At 60.2% G+C, this 16,689-nt stretch overlaps 1 protein-coding gene across 1 annotated transcript; it reads left to right on the top strand.

The window, feature by feature from the left end:
- Nucleotides 1-37: 37 nt before the first annotated feature.
- OGFOD3 (2-oxoglutarate and iron dependent oxygenase domain containing 3) lies at nt 38-16,689 on the top strand. The gene is made up of 9 exons (XM_074344077.1): nt 38-177; nt 2,027-2,244; nt 4,267-4,342; nt 5,255-5,297; nt 7,244-7,308; nt 7,844-7,900; nt 11,539-11,692; nt 14,783-14,906; nt 16,369-16,689. Exons 1-9 carry the CDS (start codon nt 104-106, stop codon nt 16,503-16,505), a joined length of 948 nt encoding a protein of 315 aa, XP_074200178.1. The 5' UTR covers nt 38-103; the 3' UTR covers nt 16,506-16,689.

Raw genomic sequence — 16,689 nt, 5'->3', positions numbered from 1 at the left:
CGCTCGTGTCCCTGGCCGCGCCGGCCTCGCGCTCCCTCTCGCGGCGCTCGTCCCAGCTCGCGGCGGCTCCCACGTTCGGCCCGGCTCCCCGGCGGCCTAGCCGATGGCACCTCAGCGGAGGGGCGCGCCCAAGGCGCCAGAGGGCAGCGGGGCGGCCGAGCGCCGGCGACCGAGCAGGTACTGGGCGGCGAGGGGAGCAGGCGGACGGGGTGGGTGGGGCCTGGCCGAGAGGGGCGGGGCGGGGGCGGGGCCTCTTCTGGGGGCGGGGCTGTAGTGTGGGTGAGGCCCGATCGCGAGGGGCGTGGCATGTGCTGGGCGAACCGCACGCCTAGAGGGCGTGGTCTACCCGAAGGGCGTGGCCTGCAGAATCACGCCCGGGGCGCGCGATTGGAGGGGGAGGGCAGCGGGGTGGGAAACCTTCCCCGACGCCCCTCCCCCGTGGGTACCGAGGGCTCCGCGCCGGGCCTCCCGCACGGGGACGGGGCTCCGCGGCCCCGTCGTCTGGTCTCTGCGTGCTTTCCTTAGGGTGTGCACATGGGGGTTCCTCGTTGAGTGACCCAATGAATGAGTACGTGAGCTCACACGTAGCCTTCGAGGGGAGTCTGCCCGAAGCTTTCAGGCCAGAGTGTATTTTAATCACTCCGGGACGAATCACTGTGTCGTCGCGCTTGTCCCGTCCAAATCCTCTTCCGTTCTGGCAAGATTCTCGGGGTGCTGCTTGAGCCAGATTACCATGGACAGGGGTGCTTATTTTGAGGAGACCCCCGAGGGGAAGGGGCGTTCGAATATGGCCCAGGAGGCTGTTTTCCCCTCTCGTCTCTGCACCTCCCTTTCCATCCCTTTCTGTCCCAGCAGCCGGGGTGTCCCAGGAGAACGTGTCCCCCACGGCTTTGCCCCTGTAGTTTAGGGTTCCAGCCGCCTGTGGCTGAGAGGAGCTGGCAGTCTCCCTCTGTTAGGAATTCTTGGGGAAGAGAAATGATGGGCCCGCTGGAGTTAGGTGTCCACCCTGGTCTAATCAGAGGAGGCTAGGTGGGCTGGATGCTGGACAGCAGTTCTAGGGGTGGGGGTCTTTGTGAGCTGGGCATCTGTACTCCCTGTTTTAAATGATCGTGTGCGCACCCAGCATGGTCTGACTGAGCTGTGCCACCTTGGGACTTATTTAATCATAATCTGGGTGTTATTTATACAGCAATTCAAAGTGTGGCGGGACATACAAAAAAAAAAAAAGCAGCCTCCTGCTTTTTAGGAATTAATCATATACTTGAAGAAACAAGGTGCACCTCCATGGAAGGGTGACTGGATCTCTCTTCTCATTGCTCCCAGTCCTTCAAGCCCTGCATGATTTTCTTAGATAGCAGAGCACACGTGCACATACATAGACACACGTATGCATGCGTATACGTCACCCAAACACAGAGAGACGTGTATGCACAGGCACACGTGTGCACACACATACAGACATGCCTGCAACAGCTGCACAGGCAGTGTGAACCCCCCAGTTAGCCTGGCTGGCACAGAAAGTGTCTTACTTGCAAATCATTTGTTGGACTTGTATTTTCTTCCTGGCTGGCTGGTGGTTTTAGTAAAATGGGTTTGACTCACACTTAACTTAGTTCACATTGTATGTCTGTGTATGTGCGCATGTGCACCAGGGGCACATGTGTGGGGTTGTGGCAGTCATTTTCTAATGCAGGCAACATGATCAGTGCCACTCTGCCAGGAACCCCAACCCCCAGACAGGCTCATCTTGTTGCTCTGGGGGCACAGTGAGTCCTGCCCAGCCATGTGGGGTGGGGGGCACCTTCCCCACCAAATCCCCCCCACCTTCCCCTCCACTTCCATCCATCCTGGCGAGTGCCTCTGGCTTGGTTGAGAGCGGCTCTGACAAGGGTCTGTGTGGGAACAGTTTAAGGCCGAAACTAAGTGTGGGTGTGGTCTCTGGTCATAGTCATGGTCTCTGGTTGAGGTGGGCTGCCTTTTCAGCTCACGCAGGTGCATTTGGGTGACCACGGTTTTCTATTCTCAGCACCAAGAGTGTCCGGGGGCCCTGGGACATGCGAAGGAAGTGGCTGAGAGCTGCTGTCCTGGGAGCCTGCACCTCACTCGCTGCTCTCCTGCTCTGGGGCAGCCTAGGGGGCGAGGATGGCATCACTGAGGTCCTAGCTCTCCAAAGCGAGGTCCTGCCAGGCAGGTTCATCGAGGTGCCCTGCTCTGAGGACTATGACAGTCACCGAAGGTTTGAAGGTACGTGATGCCGAGGTGATCCAGGAAAAAGCAGCTTCTTGACAAGGAATTTGTTGAATTCAAAATGCATCTTTTTTTACTACAATGAATTGGTGGGAATCAGGTTGAAAGTAGTGGGAGTGGGTGGCGAGTGCCCTCCCTGGCCTCCAGGTTGGTTAGTTCACACCAGGTCCAGGAAGTGCAGGTGTTTCAGGCCCTGCTGGTGCAGGGGCAGGCCCACCGGTCACTGCCCAGGCCTCTCTGCCCAGGCTATGGCGTGTTTCACGGAGGTGCCCCACACAGGGGGCGCTATCTGATGGAGGAGATGGTTTGCCTGGAAGGATGTAACAGAATTGGAAAGGTAACAATGCTAAAGTTGAACCCAGAAAAGGCGTTTTCTGTGGAGTGTCTCAGAGTGTTGTCGCAGCAGAAAATGTTGCAACAGGGGACGTCAGTCCCAGAGGCCCTCCCCCCGTTGTGTGTCCCATCCTGGCGCCTGCCTGCTCTGAGGCGGGCAGCACTTTTGAAAACCTAGCCAGAGCAACGGGATTTTAAAGAATTCAGTGCAAGGCTTTGAACTTGAACCTTGAACCAAGAAAAGATTGCTGAGTCCCTCCACCAGGGGGTGCTGTTGTGACACGCAGAGTCGGGGTTTGGGTGACCGCAGGCCTGTGAGCCCCTTGGCAGGGACGCGGATGGAGGCCGCCTTTCCCCGCAGGGGCCAGGAAAGGAGCGGCTTCTGTCGTCGGGATTCTCTCTCTGTCTTAGTCAGCTTTTTCCCTCCGAAGTCCCAACTTTTGAGAAAGTACTTCTCAGTGGTTAGAGCTGAAGACAAGTTTTTCTTCCTACCCATTTAATAATTTATTAACATTAAAAACAGTTGGAAGGGGCGGGAGAGTTAGTGTAGATGGGGAGGGGGTTGCCGTTGGGAAGATGAGGAAGTTCTGGAGACGGTGGTGGTGGTGGCTACCCAACAGTGTGAATGTAGCTAATGCCCCTGAACTGTATGCTAAGGACAGTTTAAGAGGTAAACTTGGGGGTGTATGCTTTACCGAAAAAAACAGCTGGAGTGGACGTTAAAGCCTCTGGACTGCCCCCTCGGCTGACGGGGGCCTGTGTGCTGGGCGGCGTGTCTGCTGATTGGAGTCTGTGCACGCCTGTCTGCGCAGCAAGGCTGTCGCTGCGCACAACTCGCTGCCTCACCCAAATCGTGCTTTTGACACTCATTCTTGTGTCACTGCTGGACTTTACAGCTTCAAGAGGCAGGGGTTTTGCTCGTAGCTGGAGAAGGTAGCCTGCATGACACAGAGCCTGTGACGCTGGTTCGGACTTCCCTTTTGGGTTAACACGTTTTTGTTAGTGTTCCGTGTGTCCCTGGAAAAGTGTGGGTATCTGAACGGTTGCCGTGGAGTTCGGCGTGTCTCCTAGTCCACAGTGTGTGCGGTCTGTCCTCATGGACCCCTGCCTCCCCGTCCACAGTCACTGGGAGCCTTGAGGTCGGGTCTCCACTGCGACTCCACCCTGACCCTGGCCCCGTCCCCATCCGAGCCCCCATCCTCCTCCCTGCAGTCCTAGGTGCAGAGGCAGAGGGAGGCCGGGTAGGCTCCTTGGGGCAGCACTGCCGGGCCCCGTGGAAGGACAGTGACTAGAGTTACAGGCACAGCTTTGGTCATCCTGGAGGGACTTTCCGACGAGTCTGGCTCTGCAGTCAGTGATGGTTCTAGAATGTGGTAGATGTCATCTCTGGGCTGTCTTCCCAAGGGTGGGCGCAGCGCCTGGTGCTCCCGGAATGACCTGCCTGGCGTGGGGCCTCCAGAAACACGCAGGCCCAGTGGGATGGGGCGTGTGCTGCAGGGGGTGTGCCTATACTGAGCAGTCACCGCTGCAAATCCCATCCCTAATCTCGTGGAAGGCAAGGCCCCATCCCACAGAATTCCCTTGTCCCTGGGGGCAGAGGCCGCCTGCAGGTGAGTCCCTCACAAATGCAGCAGCTCCTTGTCGGGGTTCGGTGGGGCAGCGTCTCACCCTGGCTCGACCCTCCAGGCTGCTCCCCGAGGAAGTGTGGCCGGGGCATCTCCGATGCTGTCATCACCAGGGACGAAGCCCGGAGGATTCGCAGGTACACACATCTCAGTCCTGAAGGAGCAGGAGAGTGGGGCTGGGGGTGGGAAGCAGGGAATGACCACTGAAACGGGGGTGTAAATGTAAAGAAATTCATTTAGAATTCCCTAAGAATTCCCTTGTGCACTTTCAAGGCAGAGCTGGGCTTTTCTGGTTTCCAGGAGGAAAGGCTGTTGCCCTCCATGACGCAGCTGCTGACAGAACCTTCCGGAGCCTGGGCCCGCTCCAGGGGAAGCGGTTCTGGCCCGCTGGGTTTGGGGGGGCTATGTGCCCATCAGGCATGGGGGCCCCATCTTTCAAAGACGAGATCTCAGAGCTTTGGTTTTCCATCAAGGACTAAGACACAAGCAGGCGCCAGGTGGAGCGGCGTCTGGCCCACGTGCTGAGCTCGGGGTCCCAGAGGGCAGACACTCCTGTTTGCAGATGTCATTGCCGGGCTCGTTGGGTGGGGGTCCCTGGTGTGAGGGAGGGTCCATCCCCTGGCTCCCCGGGTGGCCATGAAGCCTCAGCCAAAGGCACTGGAAGCCCCGCATCTTCAGTGAGGCGCGTGGTCCTGTGAGGTCCCGCGTGGCCAGCACGGGGCCTGTGCCCCGCACCCCGCTGGCGATTAAAGGCTGCCCCCAGCCTGTGATGGCGGGAGAGGGACCCGCTGGGGCAGCTCAGCCGTTCGACTCAGCAGCAGGTCCCTGTGCTGAGGACGGAAGCTAAGCCTTCTCGTTCCCAGACCATGCCACGTGCTGGTAACGAGACGGTGACAAATGTTACCGCTTACTCACCTAGCCCGAGAGTCGGGTCCTTTGTCTAAGCGTGTGCTTTTGTTGTAAGCACGACATGGTCACCGTGCTGACTGACGTGTGCCGAGGTGCGCAGGCCTTCACTGAATCCTGACTCAAGCTTCTCCTCCCCACAGCGTAGCCGAGAAGGGGCTCTCCCTCGGAGGATCCAACGGAGGGGTGAGTCGTGTGCCGCTTGTCACCCCCTTGACTTTGCTCTCCCCCCATCCCGAGGGGCTTCGCAGGTCCCACTCCTGGTGGCAGAGTGCCCCTCCCTTCACGGTGTGTCACAGCCGGCCTGCCTCCAGTCACACCCACACGTCAGGCACCCCGGTCTGGGGCCAGCGGAGGTCACAGGCAGGGAGCAGACAGAGCAGGGGACCAGCAGAGCCAGTGAGGAGGGAAGCCCTGGGCAGGGACAGCCGGGGCGTGCTGAGGAGCTGCGGGGAAACGGTGCGGAGGTGCCGGGTGGAGGAGGCCCCGCAGACGCTGCGTGGGGACTGTCGTCCACCGTGTGAGTCGGCGGGGGTCCAGCGGTGGTTCCTGAAAGGTGCGTCCACCCAGAACCTGTGAAGGGAGCTCACTGGGGAGAAGGGTCTTTGCTGCTGTCGTTCAGGTAGGGTCTCAAGACAGATCATCCTGGACTACGAGGTGGGCCCGCAGTCCAGTGACAAGAGTCCTTGTGAGAGGAAGGGAGGGGAGGAGTGGGATTGAAGAGGAGGCCGTAGGAAGACAGAGGCAGAGACGGAGTGATGGCACAAACCCGGGGACGCCTAGGACCACCAGGAGCCCAAAGACTCAAGGAGGATCCTTCCCTGACGCCCTCGGAAGGAGTGGGGCCCTGCTGACACCTCAATCCCACCCTTCCGGCCTCCAGCGCTAGAGGCGGGGTTGCTGCTGCTTTCAGGCCAGTGCACCTTCCACTGGGCTGAGTTCCCGTGTGGGGGTCCCCTCGCCCAGCATGTGGGGCTGGGGGAGCCCACCCTTTCCCCCGTGTAGCTTGGTGATGACCTCTGTGACTCTTCTGTTCTGCAAACGCTTTCCTCTCGAGTTCTGACCGTTCAGCTTCTGCTTTGGTTCGGTTCGGGGGGAGTATTTGTCAAAGACCTGTTTGTGCACGGACTCATCCTTTACTCTGCTCAGCATTCACTTGAGAAGTTGTCTTGTGATGAATCAGCCAAGTTTGATGCCTTTAATTGCAGTTAACATTTTTTAAGCCCAAGTCATGTTCAAACCAAGCCCTGGGCTGGTCGCTGCCTCAGTGAGAAGAGACACTCAGCCAGGGTGGAGGTGGTCCGTGCTGGTGCCCACCTTGGCCGGGGTGCAGGGAAGGCCGCGCGGAGGCAGGGCGGGCAGGGGCGGGAGATGCCCTGGCGGTTCCTTTTAAGTTATGGGCCGGGTGCCTCCCCGGGAGACTAAGAGCCCCCCATGATGAAGCGTCCACCAGTGCCACAGCCACTTCGTGGGGAGCAGCCCTCAATGGGGAACGGGCCCCCAGGTGAGGCAGCCAGACACGGAGTGCTCCCCGAGGACAGAGTGGACGGCGGGTGCCAGCACCCATGTGAGCGGGCCGCAGGGTGGCGGCGCTGAGGGCAGGGGCCCCGGCTGAGAGCCAGTGCACCTGTGAGACTCCAGGGCACAAGCTCTAGAAACTGTCCAGTCTGCTGTGGCAGAAAGCATGTCAGTGGTTGCCTGGGGAGGGCCAGGGGTACAGAGGGTGCAAGTAAGTTTGGGGGGTGGTGTGTTTACTCTCCCGAGAGTGGGGTGGTTTTGAGGGTAAACGTCAACATCGAAACTTGTCAAATTGTACGTAAACAGGAGCCAATCGGGTGCTGGCTGTCCCTCAGCAGAGCAGGGGAGGGGCTTGTGATTCAGCCACAAGAGTCCTGGGATCTGTTTGGAGGAACTGCATCTGTGGGCTGTTCTCAGAACTTTCGAGTCTTCATTCTTAGGGCCGCAGAGAAAGATCCCCCTCACACGCCTCTGTCCAGGCGTCTCGAAACCCCGCCGGTGTGCGCCGTCTCCCTGACCTGGGTGTGCGAGGACGGGTCTCAGAAACCCGAGTTTAACGGTGGCCTTCAAAGCTCTGTCTTGGCCCTCACACCGCTTGCCAACGTCTTTTCCAGGCGTCCATCCTGGACCTGCACTCTGGGGCCCTGTCTGTCGGAAAGCACTTTGTGAACCTGTACAGGTAAGAACCTGGTGGGGGAGGTCTCTGCCCGTTTCTTAGCCGGCGACCCCCACGTGAGGCTTATGCATCTGGGATGGAGCGGCTCCAGTCTCGGGCAGACCGTGATGTTTGCCATCAAGCTGTGGCTGGGCGAGGACCAGGCTGTGCAGCCCTTCCGAGGGGCGGCATCCTTGCTTTCCATTCGTTAGGGAACAGTCTAGTGCATCAGCAGGGGCTTCTCAGGACGGGCCGAGGGGCTGGGTCAGAGAGAGAGGTGGGAGTGGTGACGGCTAGCCGGGCCCCTCAGAGCTGGGGCTCTGACCCTCCCCTAGGGCCAGGGGAAGCCAGAGACCCCTGGCCTTGATAAATCTTACCCCACCTGCCAGGTGCCGAGCGCCCCCTCCTGCTCCCGCAGGTATCATGGGAAGAGCGGCTCCAAGATGATGAGGACCAGCTGGGCTGTGGGACGCTGGTCAGCGGAGGAAGGACGTAAGGGAAATAAGGAAACATTAACAGAACGATTCATTTGTTAATGCTCCTTTTTTTTTTCCCACAGGTATTTTGGGGATAAAATACAAACTGTCTTCTCAGAAGAGGACTTCCAGTTGTACCGGTGAGGAGGGGACGACCACCGGGTTCGGGTGGGGAAGGTGGCTGGCGGGGCTGGGAGTGGTGCGGGCGCAGGGCGGCCGGGTCCTGGCTCTCTCCTCAGGCCGGGCTGGGCCGACATCTGGCCGGAATTTCCTGGGAGGGCAGTGGATGTTAAGCTGAAGCGCTTCCCATCAGTCAGGAAGTGGTGCAGAGCCACAGCCCGCCCGGGTGGGCCCAGAGGCCTTGCGAGGGTGTCGTGAGCAGCCGTGGGCCCTGCCAGGGCCACGCCACGCACCCCCAGGGCCTCGTGTCACAGGCTCAGCCCTCCCGCCCAGGCAGCGGCCTCACAGACCTGGGCCGCTTGCTATCTTAACTCAGCTCCTCGTTCTGAGATCATCAAGGTCGCACACAGTTCTGAGAGGTGGCGCAGGGGGGCCCCGAGGACCGTCGCCTAGCTCCCCTGACACCGAGCACCGGAGTGCAGGCCCCAGGAACCGACACCAGGCACCCACTGTCCTGCTCAGGCTTGCGTTTGGCCTCGCTCACCCAGGGGCGTGTCTGGTCCCGTGGAGTGACTCACCTGTGTCGGTCTGTAAGGCGCCGCGGAGCCCTGCTGCCCTTTTAGCGCCACGGCCCTGCCCCTCCGCCGCCAGCCACCAGGGCCCATGACCGGCTGGAGCCACGTTACCACAGAAGCAGCTGCAGCGTGAAGCCCAGGCTCCTGCTGTGGACAAGGTTCCACTCTTGACCGCGGGCGGGGTGAGCAGTAAGCAGTACCGTCAGCCAAGGCCAGGCTCCGGCGGGACTCGCCCTTCCAGCGGCTGGTCCTGCGCGCCGTGAGCAGAGGGTCCCGACACTGCCGTCGAGACCGCGGACGAGGCTGGTGTCGCCCCGGCTGGCCGCACACCTGGGGAAGCGCTGGGCCTGTCTGTGATGACCACCGTGACCCGCCGTGCTGCTGGGACCCATGGTTTGATGGGTTCACTCTTGTTTAGTAGAAAGTGTGCGGCAGCGTCTTGATATTTATAAATTCAAGACTCTGTGGAACAGAAGTGAACACCCAGAATGAAGGGAAAGCAGTGGCCCCGTGCCCCATCTGAGTCGCACAGTCGTGCACATCCGGGCCTGCAGAGAGGAGGGACGCCCATCCTAGCTGCAGTCCGACCGTCGCGAGGGCCCCGCGGCCCCGGGCATCTGCAACATGGGAGTCGGGGCAGACGGAACAGCTGGTGTTCCTGGGGTGGAAACCAAGTCGACCATGTGACCAGAGGCTGGAACGCTGGGCGCAGCCAGTGCTCGTGGGAGAAGGAGGTGGGCGGGCCAGCACAACTTCACCGGGATGTCCGTCTTGTCCACAGAAGCCCAGGACTGTTTGTCATCATCAAAGAGGAAACAGGAGGAACCTCACCAATCAGTTCCAACAAGAAAACACAATTATTAAAATAACTGGATAGTTAGTAGCTAATAATTAACTAATTAAAACAATTACAGTGAAATAATTAAATAAAATGATTCAAACTTCCAAAAACGTACCATCAAAGCATCTATAACATAAATGGCGGTGTTCAGAGGGACCACCAGAATCTTTTTTAATGCCCTATGTTCTGTTCTTAAAAATGGTTGAGCATTTGAGACACGACAGGAATATTACCAACACAGGACATCCGTGTGATCACACGTATGGTCTAGATTGTCAGAAAAAGAGAGCAGAGTTTGGGGGAGCTCTGACAGCAGTGACATCTCAGAGGAGCTGCCCATCTCCCACGAAGGGCTCTGATAAACCACACAGAGTGCAAACGGCACCCGTTGGTTGATCTCGTGCAGCTGGAAGGAACTGGTCTGAGGTCTAGCTTCGTGGTGAGCGTTTAGGGCAAACATCCTGGAAGCCCCTTGGGTTGTTGTGGAGACAGTGCGGCCTCGGGAGCAGAGTTCTTGCCACCACGGCAGGACAGCGTCATTTGACTCTCAGCCACTGTTTCCGACTTCTTCTGGATGGTGCAGAAAGTAAAACCACACATCGTGGCCAGGCTTTCTCCACTACCATCTGTCACCTGAACATTGGGGACACTGTACCCTGTGACAAAGGAAGCCGGAGTCTGAAAACTAGAGGACAGTCCTCGGTGGGCAGCTGAGGTCACAGGGACCGGGGGACGGGCCCTCCCTGTGACTTCCCACAGAAACAGTAAGTTGGGGTCAACGTGACCAGTGGTGAGCATGAGGGGCCTGGAGGAAGAAAGGGAGGAAACCAGGAAAGAAAAGCAGAAAACAACAGAGAAACCGGGAAAGATGGCCTCTGCTCGGAGCAAAACAAGGGGTCAGCTCTGAGAGGAGACCTGTTCGGTTGTCCGGGCGCCACCCTAGAAGGCGTTCGTTGTTTGAGGAAAGCGGGACGGTGTCACGAATGTTAAGTTCTTCCAGTTTGCTGAACTCAGATGTGGATAATGCAGCCTGCATAGCGTCAAGGCTCGAAGATAAATGAAGCAGGGGAAATAGCTGACATTCGGAGAGTAATTCTACGACTTAGTTGATGAGAGACGTTGCGTTCACACGTCTCGCTCCCTCCTGAAGGGCAGGAACACTAGAATGTCGCTGTTGGTTCAGCGGAGTTTCCGCGAACGCCATTGTTGACACAGATAAACGTTCTGCTCACCGAGATGAGTCTGCGGGGTCAATGGAAGAGGCCAGTCACCAGGGTTGGCGCCCTGGCCTGGGTGGGACCCCTACCTAGTGCCGTGCGTGCGGAAGACCAGCTGGTGGTGTGGAAGCACGGGGAGGGTTTGTGGGCTGTTGTGCTCAGGCCCTGTCACTTGGCACACGGGCGGAGGACCGAGTTTATTACGTCCGTGTGCACGGGGTAGGTGTACTTGCAGGTGTGCTGTGAGCGCACGCATCTGCGCACGAGTGGGTGGCAGCGCGGCACCGTCGTGCAGGTGTGCGCGCGCAGGCAGGCACGTGTCATGCACGTGTGTGGATGTATGTGGGTTTGCACAGTGCGTGCAGGGAGGTTTGTGTGCATGTGTGTCCAGTGTGTCCGTGTGTAGGGAGGTGTGTAGGTGGACCTGAGAGACCCAGCTACCCTTTCCAGCACTGCTCCCTGTGTCCGGCCTCCCGGGCAGTCAGCTCCCTGCAGCTCCCAGGAGCCTGGTCCCGGGGGTCGGCTGCAGTCCAGGGAGGGGTGGATGCTGATGCGGTAATCTGTGCCCACAGTTGGGCTGGGAGCCCAGGCTCCGGACAGGCCAGGGAGGGGCCAGGTCTCCATGGGCCAGCACCCCTCTGCTGGGTCAGGCTGCTGCCCCAGCCCTGACCATGCACTGTGCAGTCCTCTGCCCAGGGCCGGGCCGCCCAGGCCTCAACACTGCTTGGAAGTGGATGGGCCGTGTGCAGAGGGCCACCCCCCCCACCCCCTGATGCTCCTGCTGTCCCCACAGCCACTGCCCAGCTGGCCTGGTACTGGGGTCATTCTAAAGAGAACTGGCCCTGGGTTCCTGGGCGTGCACATGAGACGCCGGCATACACGTGCGGGACCCGTGTGTGCATCTGTTCACCTTTCCAGCTTCTCCAGCCTGGGTCTCGTTGTGGCGTAGCACAGACTGAGTCCCGTAGAGGATTCTCTCCTCTGCGGCCACGCAGCTCTGGGTGACGGGTGTTTCCTCTCGGCAGGGACGTGCGGCAGAAGGTCCAGCTGGCGATCGCCCAGGCGTTTGGCATCAGCGCGTCCTCGCTGTACCTGACAAAGCCCACCTTCTTCTCCCGCATCAACAGCACGGCGGCCCGGACGGCCCATGACGAGTACTGGCACGCGCATGTGGACAAGGTGAGGCCCCGCATGGCCGGGTGCGCCTGCCGCCCCAGCCCAGCACCCTCCGGGTTTCCAGGCGTCTTCCGCGGTGTTTGCGCCATCAGGGCTCTGGTTGTGATGCAGTCGAGGAAGCAGCATTCGTTTCCCTCGTGATGGAGGTCGGAGAAGGCAGGGGAGCAACATTAGCAACAGCCGGGCCTGGGGCCGCCCTCTACTGCTGGTTCCCAGACAGAGCCGCCGGCCCCGCCCCGGCCCCAAGCCTGAGCTGCTCCTGGCGTCACCAGAACGGCCTTTCTGTCGGGTGGTCTCTCCTCCGGTCTGCATCCCCCAGGAGGCCCCCACCCCACTTCTCACCTTTTTTGGGTGTCAATTTCTCAATTGCTCAGGATTCTGCAGATTCCCCTTCCCCGTCTCCCACTGTTCTCTGGACACAGTGAGCCCTAATCCGCTGCCCCTGACCAGCAGGGCTGAAGCCCAGCTCTGCTCCGCCCAGAGAGAGCTGCCTGCCGGGAAAGGCGGAGGGCTATTGGCGGTCACCCCAGCAGGCGACCCAGACAGTCCCCGTGTCTCTTGAGGCTGGAACAAAGGAAGCGAAGTGAAAAATAACCAGGAGAGTTTGGGCAGAAGCTGGCAGACTGGGCTTCTGCCTGAGATTCGTCAGATGCTCATGTGTTTATTTCATCTCGATGTCTGAGTGCGCTGGAGGAGGGGAGCACTCGCACGCGGTCATGAGGCTGAGGAAGCCGGTGTTTGCAGGAGTTAACTTCAACTGAGGCAGCCGCCTGGGGCTTGACGAGGCTCAGGCTGGATGTGTGGGCATCACCCCGGGGCCTCCTGTGTCTGCTCGTCCCCCCGCTGTGGGCTTAAGGTCAATCGGGGGTTCAGGCTGATCCACTGCTCACAACCCAGCCTTGCGGTTGCTCTCCCCACACAGCTCCAGTTCCATCGACAACCGTTGCCCAGATGCGCTGTTTCATTAGGAGACCAGGGTTGAGAACTTCAGTGGGTGTAAGGTCATGTGGACATTGCAGAGGGAAAACCGAGGTTTTATGGGGTCGGGGGCAGAGACGATGTGTGTGGAGGAAAGGTGGGTATGCACAGCAGACAGGGAGGGAGCCCCCGGCAGAGGAAGGGCAGCCCTGCACGTACCAGGAAGAGACGGCACTGGACGGAGCCTGGTTCGGTGGCCAAGCCTCAAAGATAAGGAAGAAAGTCTTCGGGCAGAGAGAATGAGTCAACAGTGACTCGTGGGGCGGCTGCGGGACAGGGTCCGCGGGCCAGGGCAGCTGTCAAAGCCGAGGGCCGCTCTTGCATGGACACAGCAAGAAGACGGCCCCGCACGAGGGGCTCCCGGAAGGGGCATCTGCCCCTTGCCCGCGATTTCTCCGGCCTCTGGCTCAGGACAGCCACATGGTAGAGCCCCGCCGGCCTCTGCCTTCCCCGCCCCCCCTCAGTGCTCGTCAACCCGCCACCTGCCTAGTCACTGTGTTTGCGTGGGGGGTGGGGGGCTCCTTTGCCGTATCTGAGCTGAGTGGGTGGGAGAGGGTCAGGTTCCTGGACACCCCCCGGTCTCCCCTGTTTTCTGCAGCTCATGGACATGGGTTCACCACTGCAGCGATGCAGAAGCACTCCCTTGGGCCCTTCTCAGGTTTATGTCCCTTAGGTATTTGGGGCCGGATAAGGGGCCCCGAGATGGGGTCTTGGTGGGAGCACGGAGGGAGCCAAGGCTGCGTAGGGTCCAGCACCATGGGCGGTGGTGCTGAGTTCATGTGAGGGTGCGGGGGGGCCTTGGACCTGTGGCGGCTTGCTGCCCCTCCCTCTGGTCAGCCCACCCCCCAGGGGACGTCTGTTGTCATGGTGATGGGGGTCTAGCTGGGTGCAGGAGGAGAAGGGGTTTTGGATTTTGTGAGCCTTGATCAAACATGCTGCAGAGATTGGCCTCGGGCCGCTGTGTCCAGTTCCCAAGGTGCCTCCAGGTGTCAATAAAATTGCTGAAGGCTCTATATTTCTAGACCCGACAGCTTAGGTGAGGGAGGCAGGCTGTGCAGAGGTGCGGTGGGAAGGCACTCAGGGCTGCGCCCTGGACTTTGTCTCTTGCCCCAGACCTGCTCACTGAACGATTCATCAGGCTGGGAAACGTCCTTACGTGACTGAAACTCCTTGCGGTGCACGCCATTGTCTTCACGTGAAGAAGAGAGCCCATCTCCTGGGCGCCCTTCGTTAGCGAGGAGCCAACTTGTGCGAGTTCTCGCACGACGCCCTTGGAAGCAACACCTGCCTTGCACGTTGTGGACAGCTAACCCTGCCTCAGAGATCTAAATCAGCATTTAGACAAACTGTAACTCCTCCCGTTGAGAACAGCTTCCTCATAGGACATCCCTTACCCACAAAAAGTCCTGAGCCGCAGACACCTGCCTGCGGCTGCCTTCCCACTCGACTTCCAGGGCTTCTTAGGGAACAAACGGGGGCTCCCCCTGCTTACGTTACACTCAGGCGCAGAGGGCCCAGCTCAGACGAGCCCGAAACACAGGTTTCATCCCCCGGGCCCCCTGTGCACTGCCCCGCCGTCTTCCAGGAGGACGTCCCGGCAGAGGACAGACAGTGTCGGGCTCCCCGAAGCAGGGTCTCCGGAGGGTCCCGTTCACGGGGTCGGACAGGAGGAGGGTGGGCACTAGGGGTGAGGAGCCAGTGTCTCACGGGACAGGGTCTCAGCCTGGGGGACGAAGAGCTGCTGTGACGGCTCGCGGGGCTGGCAGCACAAGTGTGAACACGCTTCCTGTCCCTGAGCTGTGCGCTCGGCGGTGGGTAGAGGGGTGCACTGCACGGCTGGCGCATTCCCACAATTTACAAGAGGGCTTGGGGCCCACGTCTGGAGGAAGGGCTCCCTGTGCCGACGCGGGAGGGGCCTGTTGGTTGGTGGTGGCATGGCCTCCTGGAGTCACCGCCTGTGGGCTGTGCGGGGAGCGGACAGGACCGCGTGGCCGGGGCTCCGCAGAGGGCTTCCTGCCGTCAGGAGGGCAGCGCGTGGCCTGGCCCTGGCCGTTCCTGAGGCACGGACGCTCTTGTGAGCAGAGACGGTGACGCGCCCTCGCGCTTTGCCCGCAGGTGACCTATGGGTCCTTTGACTACACCTCACTGCTGTACCTCTCCGACTACCTGGACGACTTTGGCGGCGGGCGGTTCGTGTTCATGGACGAGGGGGCCAACAGGACGGTGGAGCCGAGAGCAGGTGACACGTGGGCAGGACCTTTCCCCGGTGCTGCGTTACAGGGTGTCCACTGAGCCTGCTCCTCACAGGAGGCGGCGGGTGTGGCCACGGTCACTTTTGTCACCACAGAGCAAGTTCCCAGAGCTGGCCTCCCCTCCATCCCCTGCAGCGACTTGCAGCTTAAGTCCGGGCAGTGATTCTGACCTAATAATGTTGGAACAGCCCAGGGACTGGCCTCCCTGACCTGGTGGTCCCAGAGCCCCAACTGCCCCCGTCCCAGCGTGGACACTCAGTGCTGCCCAGCGAGCATGTGTGGAACAATAAATGTCCCCTCTCCTCCCCGGGTCCTGGGGTGGGGAGTGTGGAGGGGGGACTCTTGGGGGCTTCCTGACGGGCCGCCCAGGCCCCAGCCCATCCCCAGCTGAGACTCGCAGAGCCCTGCCCCTTGGCTTTGGCCTGGGCGCCTCGAATGAGCCGACGCCATTCACCTGCTGCCGCAGCTCACCCATCCCCACGGTGTCACCTCCCTGGCTCCTTGGGTGCGTTGCTGTGTCCCCTCCCACCTGGCGGCAGACAGCTCACACCAGCAAGGCCATCCACTCATGCTGGTTCAGAGCGTTGCCGTCGGCCAAGGGCCAGTCCTGCAGGCCAGTGGGCAGTCCTTGCAGTAGCCCTGGATCCCCACAGAAGGTGGCTTGGGCATCAGAAGGCGTAGAAAGGGAATGAAACAGCTCAGGTTTGGCTCTCCTCCCTTGGGGGTGAGCTCCGGAAGTGGGGCCAACCCGGGGCCAGGTCAGTGGGCAGGGGACTCAGGACGGCCTGCAGCTCCAAGGATTGAATGGACCAAGAGCCAGAGAAGCTGCTGGTGGGAAGCCTGGGTGTCACACGCCACGTGCTTCGGGGAGGCATCCAAGGATGCTTGTTGCCGAAGAGGAAAAGGACACGTGGGTTCCAAACCCGAGGTTACTTTGCATTTCTGGTTACTAAGTGGCCGAGCTAAATCCTGCTTTAAAGAAGCGGGTGATAATCTAATTGTTTACTGAAGGGGAAAAGCCAGAAAGCACCCTTTCTGAGCCTGGAAGTTTCACCTTTCTGGAGCTAGGTGGGCCGTCCCCTGTGTGAATGTCACGAGTCTGTCTTTGCTCCCGCCGTGTGGGCAGAGTTACTGTTGAAGCGTCATCACCCTTCCAGGTTCGGTTTTGCTTCACGTGTGATTAGTGTGATTAGAAATAAGACCCTGAGGTGGGCCCTGAAAGGCCGTGAGCAGAGGGCGTACCCCCGCGTCCTGGCCGCCCCGCAGAGAGCTCCGCAGGCTGGACTGGGCGCTGCGCCCCTTGTCCTGCACGAGAGTTGGCCTGCTGGTTCGTCTCCGACCCCCTCCTTCCCGCCAGGTTTGTTCTGTCGGCTCCTTAGGACTGCTGCGTCCTCGGAGGGCCCGGGCCGCCGCGGCCTGACGGTCCCGCCTCTGCTCTCCTCTCCCCAGGTCGGGTGTCCTTCTTCACCTCGGGGTCCGAGAACCTGCACCGGGTGGAGAAGGTCTGCTGGGGCACGCGCTATGCCATCACCATCGCCTTCACCTGCAACCCCGACCACAGCATCGCAGACCCCGCGCTTACGTAGCCGGGCCTGTCCACGCCACCCTGCCAGGAAGCAGCTCCTGTGGACACGCCCCGATCCCGCCCACTCAGCCCGTTCCCGCTGAACAAGGTGCCTTACGAATCACCCCAAGTTTTGATTTGCTAACATTCGGTCATTTTTCATCTGAGAGTAAATAGAGGGGAGTAGATTATCCTCCCAAGGTCAA

The sequence above is a fragment of the Camelus bactrianus genome, chromosome 16 (genome assembly GCF_048773025.1).
Source record: "Camelus bactrianus isolate YW-2024 breed Bactrian camel chromosome 16, ASM4877302v1, whole genome shotgun sequence".
Classification (NCBI taxonomy): Eukaryota; Metazoa; Chordata; class Mammalia; order Artiodactyla; family Camelidae; genus Camelus; species Camelus bactrianus.
Note: the sequence above shows the minus strand (reverse complement) of the source record. Positions and strands in the feature narration are given on the sequence as shown.